General features: G+C 43.7%; 1 protein-coding gene across 1 annotated transcript; it reads left to right on the top strand.

Moving 5' to 3' along the window:
* The first annotated feature begins 1,321 nt into the window (after window positions 1-1,321).
* LOC102978330 (polyadenylate-binding protein 4-like) lies at window positions 1,322-3,451 on the top strand. The gene is given in 4 exon segments (XM_055086941.1): window positions 1,322-1,352; window positions 1,355-2,569; window positions 2,572-3,060; window positions 3,063-3,451. Coding segments are annotated over 4 exon segments (1,977 nt in total). The 3' UTR covers window positions 3,305-3,451.
* Window positions 3,452-7,193: the final 3,742 nt, after the last annotated feature.

Below are 7,193 nucleotides of genomic sequence, written 5' to 3'. Positions count from 1 at the left end.
TCAAAGGTAAGATGGCTTATACTGTTTCTAATTCTTAAGCACCTGTTGTGCTTTTGTGAGTTAATATTAAAATTAATATTAGATGTATAATATATGTTAAAAGATAAACTGAGGCATATAAAAAAAATTAAGAATTTGAGCAAAAATTGATTTGAATTGGGCAGTGCCAAATCAGAAGTGGTTAGGAGTGCTTCAGAACAGGAGGTTGGGGAGAGGCTTTTATAGAGAAAAGGTGGAAGCAAAGTAAGGAAATTATTGATTGGCTATAGTCTGGAGTCTAGCAGGCTGTTTCTGACTGGTTGTCCTTAGGCTTTGATTTTATAACCCTGAGGCATTAATTGATTTTTGTTTGTTTACATAGGCTGTCACATTAGAGCCACATCAATCTAATGATCTCCTTGTTTAATTAATTTAATAATTCCCTCTTTGATCTCTCTGCCCCGGGTCGCAGCAGCCTCCGCTGCTTTCGGGCCTAGCAGCCTGAAGAAAAAAAAAGAGAAAAAGATAAAACAAACAAACCGAAAACACTTTAATATCTTTAAAAAATATAAAAGAAAAAAGAGCGAATCCTCCTCAGAGAACCCGCGGGGAAGTCACTTTTGCACGCTTCCGGCCTGCCCGACGCGCCGCCGCCGCACCTGGGCGTCCGTCGGTCCTCGTCCGTCGAGCCGCTCGCGTGCCTGCTTCCACGTGCCTCCGCCCGCGCCGCCCGGCGGCGCCGCGTGGCAGCCCCGCGCCGGCCACCTTCCCCCACCGCGTGCCAGCCTCTGCGCTTCACGTGTCTGCGCTGCCCTTCGCCGGCCCGGCGTGGGAGGTGGCTGCGCGCTCCGGCGGCGCCCGGGGCTTGCTGAGTTGGCACCAACAAATATTTGGTTTCCCTCTTCCCCGGGCTGCTGTAATCTTAAACCGCCAGGAGCCCCAGGCCTATATTTATAGAGAAACGCATGTTCCGGAGGCCACCGTGGGCACCACTGGGTTTCCTCTGGAAGAATTTTTGTAATTTGGAGGACAGTCCTCGTTTTAATTTTCTTCATTTTTTGAAATTGGGAGCTTCAAGACCAGGACAGCTGAAAATTACAAACTCCCAGGGAGGGCCATATTGTTTTTGAGAGCCGTTTGTCTGCGGTTTGGCAGTCTCAGTCTCGTCCGAGCCGTCCCTGAACTCCTCTCCCGCCCTCGGAGCCGACTCCAGCTTCTCTGAGCTTCATTGCCACCTGTGAGCCACGGCACGGGCCACGGCTCAGAGCGGAGCCCCCTTTGTCCTATGTGGTCCCTCTAAGAAGTCCTCCTGGTGGGGCTCAGGGTGCTGGGGGCTGGGGAGATGAATGCTGCGACCAGCAGCTACCCCATGGCCTCCTGCACGTGGGTGCCCTGGGCTCGGACGTCACCGAGGCCATCCTGTACGGAAAATTAAGTCCTGCGGGGCCTGTGCTGTCCATCCGGGTCTGCCGCGATATGATCACCTGCTGCTCCCAGGGTTATGCCTACGTCAACTTCCAGCAGCCGGCTGACACTGAGTGGGCCTTGGATACCATGAACTTTGATATGATTAGGTTAAAGCCAATCCGTATCATGTGGTCTCAGAAGGATCCTTCTTTGAGAAACTCTGGCGTGGGAAATGTTTTCATCAAGAACCTGGACAAATCTATAGGTAACAAGGCACTTTCTGATACTTTTTCTGCTTTTGGAAACATTCTGTCCTGCAAGGTGGTGTGTGATGAGAACGGCTCTAAGGGCTATGCCTTTGTCCACTTCGAGACCCAGGAGGCTGCCGACAAGGCCATAGAGAAGGTGAATGGCATGCTCCTCAATGACCGCAAAGTGTTTGTGGGAAGATTCAAGTCTCGAAAAGAGTGGGATGCTGAGCTTGGAGCCAAAGCCAAGGAATTCACCAATGTTTATTTCAAAAACTTTGGGGAGGAGGTGGATGATGAGAGTCTGAAAGAGCTATTCAGCCAGTTTGGTAAGACTCTTTTAAGTGTCAAGGTGATGAGAAATCCCAGTGGGAAATCCAAAGGCTTTGGCTTTGTGAGTTACGAAAAACACGAGAATGCCAATAAGGCCGTGGAAGAGTTGAATGGAAAAGAAATCAGTGTGAAAGTCATTTTCGTCGGCTGTGCACAGAAGAAAGTGGAACGGCAGGCCGTATTAAAGCGAAAATTTGAACAGCTGAAACAGGAGAGAATTAGTCGCTATCAGGGCGTGAATCTCTACATTAAGAACTTGGATGACACCATTGATGATGAGAAGTTAAGGAAAGAGTTTTCTCCTTTTGGATCAATCACCAGTGCCAAGGTGATGCCGGAGGATGGGAGAAGCAAAGGGTTTGGCTTTGTCTGCTTCTCATGCCCTGAAGAGGCAACCAAAGCAGTCACGGAGATGAACGGACGCATCGTGGGCTCCAAGCCAGTGTATGTCGCCCTGGCCCAGAGAAAGGAAGAGAGAAAGGCTCACCTGACCAACCAATATATGCAGCGGGCGGCCGGGATTAGAGTGCTCCCCACCAATGGCATCTTAAATCAGTTCCAGCCTGCAGCTGGGGGCTACTTTGTGCCAGCAGTTCCACAGGCTATGGAAGACCTCCATATTATACACCTAACCAGTTAGCACAGATGAGGCCTAATCCACGCTGGCAGCAAGGTGGGAGACCTCAAGTCTTCCAAGGAATGCCAAGTGCTATACGCCAGTCTGGGCCTTGTCCAGCTCTTCGCCATCTGGCTCTAACTGGTAGTGCTCCGGCCTCTCGCAGCCTCCCTGCTACTGCTCAGAGAGTCGGGTCTGAGTGCCCGGACCACTTGGCTATGGACTTTGATGGGGCTGGTGCCGCCCAGCAAGGGCCAACTGACAGCTGCCAGTCTGGAGGTGTTCCCACAGCTGGGCAGAACCTAGCGCCTCGTGCTGCTGTTGCTGCCTCTGCTGCTCGGGCTGTTGCACCTTACAAATACGCCTCCAGTGTCCGCAGCCCTCACCCCGCCATCCAGCCCCTGCAGGCACTCCAGCCTGTGGTCCATGCGCAGGGTCAGGAGCTGCTGACCACCGCCATGCTGGCCGCAGCACCCCCCAGGAACAGAAGCAGATGCTGGGTAAACATTTGTTCCCTCTCATCCAGACGATGCACTCAAACCTGGCTGGGAAGATTACGGGGATGCTGCTGGAGATTGACATCTCGGAGCTGCTGCACATGCTGGAGTCCCCCGAGTCTCTCCGCTCCAAGGTGGATGAAGCTGTGGCGGTCCTACAGGCTCATCATGCCAAGAAAGAAGCTGCCCAGAAGGTGGGCGCTATCGCTGCTGCTACCTCTTAGACAAGGCCAGACCGATTCAAAAGCCAAATAAACCCTCATGGAATTCAGCTCAAGGTTTGAAGACGTCCTAGCTTGTCCTATGGACCTCAGCACCAAGAACCACAGATTGCAAATTTAATAGGTCATTTTGTATCAAAAGGTCAATTATGAAGCGCCTAGAATTTTTCAATTAAAAGAATGTATTCTCTGGGTTCTGATATGGCCCAGACAGTGTTAACTTTTTCCGTTGTGAGTTTTGATTTTTTTCCCCCCAGAAATTGGTTTTATTTGATGTACCCAAGTCTTGTTTCTCAATAAAGAAAAAATCTCCATTAAAAAAAAATTCCCACTTTGAGTCATCCTCTAATACATGAGATATTGACCCCCAAAATTGGTATTAGTACCACTTTTATTCATCATCACAGTAAAGTTGCTCTTGTCTCATTGTAAAACTCATAGGTTATGATGTCAGATTCATAGAAGAATGGTTTTTGCTGTTCATTGTGTTGTTCACCCTGTTTCTGTTTCTCTAAATTCATTGAGACCATCTGAGGTACTGCTGATGGCTACAAACATGCATTTAAGACTTTGGAGAGAACACAGCTTAGGAGGGAGATTACAGTGCTAACTATTAGGAGGATAATACCAAGATACTGAAGTGTATTGCTTAGCCAGGGCCCTCATGAACCAAACCAGTTGGTATCAAATAAATCAAATAATGTATTTACCTGGAGGATATCAACCTCCAGGTTTTAGCCAAGTGGCTTGTTTGTTAATTTCTTAAATTTGCTACAATACCAGAGGTGTTGATCCAGGTACAGAGGAGGTATTTGCTATGGCACAGACTTCTCCTTTTCAGCCAGTAAGTACTCTAAAGCAATTCTGTTATCTAAAAGCACCTTAGGAAGAAAGTCTAGAGACTTTTGTTGTGTGTTAAGGAACAGTGTCTTCCCATGCATTAACAGAAAAAGCAAGTAGCAAAAGGAATAAAGATTTCATATTAGAGATGAAGATATTGATTTATGATTTTGGAAGAGCTGTCCCCCTCAAGATGCCATCTGCTTCTGGAGAAAAACTTCCATAGAAGTCAATTTTAATTTTAGATCTCCAGCTGGTGTTCAGTTCCAAGAGTCTGAAGGAGACCTTTTAAATTGGAGGAGGTGAACCTGAGGGTCAATCTCTGAAGTTTGGCTGTCGTTTGGATGGTGAGGAGAATGTGGTATGGTCCCTTCTATGGAGTTCAAGGGAAGTCTTTGTTCTTAGTGATTCCAAATCAGAAGGGTGGGAGATCCTGTCTGCAGGCTCTGGAGGGAGGGGGGTGTCCCAGCAGGTCCCACCATGGTCACTAGAACCTGTGGAGGAGGAAAAATAATTTCCCCCCTACCCTTTATTGTGAGTGCTTGGCTGAGACCCCTTTCTTCTGCAGTACCTCATAAATGGATAAGCTTATCCTCTACTGTGGCCATTGTGATTCAAGATTATCTTTGGTAAGGTTAACCTGGTTGTTCAGCCTTAAAACAAAATTTTATTCCCCTGAGGCCTCAAACTGGACCCAGTCCCGTTTAAGTCAGACACATTCTAACCTTGTACCCAGTACCGTTTCTAAGTCAGATCCACTCTGGCTGTGGACAGTTTCCAGAGCCAGTAGGGGGAAAAAAAAAGCTGTTAAGTCTGAAAGCTCATAATGAAAAAACTGCAGAGGTAGGATCTGAGAGGGATTTACCATCACCTCCAGAGGCAACAAGACAGCAGCAAGCTCAAAGGGGCACAGCAGGTACCTTCGCCGGCTTGATCTTTGTTCCGGGGACTGTCAGCAGTCTCCTTCAGTTCCCTCTTCTGACATCAGAACCATTAAAAGATAAACTGATAGGGAGGGTGGGAGGGAGGGGAGACGCAAGAGGGAAGAGATATGGGAACATATGTATATGTATAACTGATTCACTTTGTTGTAAAACAGAAACTAACACACCATTGTAAAGCAATTATACTCCAATAAAGATGTTAAAAAAAAAGATAAACTGAAGCATATTGAAAATTTTAAGAATTTATTTGAGCAAAAATCTGTTTGAATTGGGCAGTGCCAAACTGAAAGTGGTTAGGTACACTCTCCTGACAGGATCTTGGGGAGAGGCTTTTATAGAGATAAGGGGGAAGCAAAGTAAGAAAATTATTGATTGGCTATAACCTAAAGTCTACTTGGCTGTTTGTGATTGGTTACCTTTAGCATTTTGATTTTGTAACCTTGAGGTTATAGGCTTATATTTTGGTTTGCTTATGTAGGCTGTCATAGCATTAGAGCCACATCAGCCTAGTAACCTCTTTATTTAATTATTTTAACATATATAATACTAAAGAGCTAATTGAAATGCTATTATAAGACATGGAAATGATAACATTATTCTACAATGGAACATATACGCCTTGAAAATCTGCAGTGGATATGCTAAGAGACACATTTTTTTTTCTGCAAAAAACACAATTTTAATCTATAAATTAACTTTGATAGAGTTAGGTAATATTTACCTTTGGTAATTGGTAATGGTTATAGTATCTTACTTGCTAAGAAAGCTCATAAAGGTTATGATGTTGGCTTGAAACCAGTTAGAGAGATTTCATTCCTTCCTTTCTTGATATTTATGATTTTGTCTGGTGGGTTATCTGAAAGCATGATGTGTTGGAAAGCATCTGTGAAGTCACTCAATGTCTGTTGCCGTAAGCTCCAGTGCTGTTTTTGTTTTAAAGTAAAACCCTCAGATTATTAATATTTTATAATCATTTCTATTAGTGGACTGATTCCATAGATGAGAGAGTGTTCACATTGTGTTAGCATCTGCATAGGCTAATTATCACCACCGCATGTCAGAAAGGCCAAGGAAATGTTGGGAAAAGAAAATTAAATTATTGTTAAATCTAAAATAATTGTTCAGCTTTGCCTCATATAGGATGTAGCATATATCTTGAAAATAATGGGAATAAGTAAACAAAACCACCTATGTAATAAATACTGCTTCTATAAATAGATGTGATAGAAATGAGCAACAACAAAATATGTATCTTGTAGAACAATATATAATAATGAATTAGATAATTCCTGTTAACCTGTTCACAATAAGTAGGAAAATAAAGCCTATGGCTCAGAGTATAGCTGGTGATCATTTATTACTACATTCTTATAACATAGCTCATCAGTCAAAGACTTACCTTTATTTGGATAATAGTAATTATGATAATAATTATAGTAGCAGAAATGAGATATGCTTGCATATCTACTTCAATACTTAAGGTATAATAATAATGTGATATATAATAAACCCTAAAATTCCAATTGATATTGTGGCTCAGACTATTTTTATGCAGCTAAAGAATTTTTTACTGAACAGTATGTTACAATATGTGAAATTATTCCAAACATATGTACTTCAGGATGTGTAATCAATTAGAATGAATGTTGTTATTAAGTTAAGGTCTCCACCTCCTGTGGGATCAAAAGATTCCATTTGGTTAAGATAATCTCTGCTACAATTATAGAAAGGCTTACTACTAATAAAACTGCAATAATCAATAGAAATCAAAGAAGTGGTGTCTGGTATTGTGATGTAAAAGATGGCATTATGTTAATTACTTGCAGTAATAAATTAATGGTGCCTAAAATTGTCGAGACACCTATTAGATGAGGGGAGTAGATAGTTGAATCTGTTGTGCCTACAGGTATTAGATTGCCAGATAATAAAAGGGCACATTGTTCACCCTGTTCTTGCTTTGACTTCTGCTGTTGTTGATGCAAGTAGTAAAAGGAATCATGGGAGTAATAATCCAGAGCTTATTTATTTATTAGAATGCTATATCTGATGCACCTATCATTAGTGGTATTAATGAGTTTCAAAGTCCTCCAATCATGTTGGCATTGCTA

This window comes from Physeter macrocephalus, chromosome 9 (genome assembly GCF_002837175.3).
Source record: "Physeter macrocephalus isolate SW-GA chromosome 9, ASM283717v5, whole genome shotgun sequence".
Classification (NCBI taxonomy): domain Eukaryota; kingdom Metazoa; phylum Chordata; class Mammalia; order Artiodactyla; family Physeteridae; genus Physeter; species Physeter macrocephalus.
The sequence above is the reverse complement of the archived record's forward strand: the minus strand, read 5'-3'. Positions and strand labels throughout refer to the sequence as shown.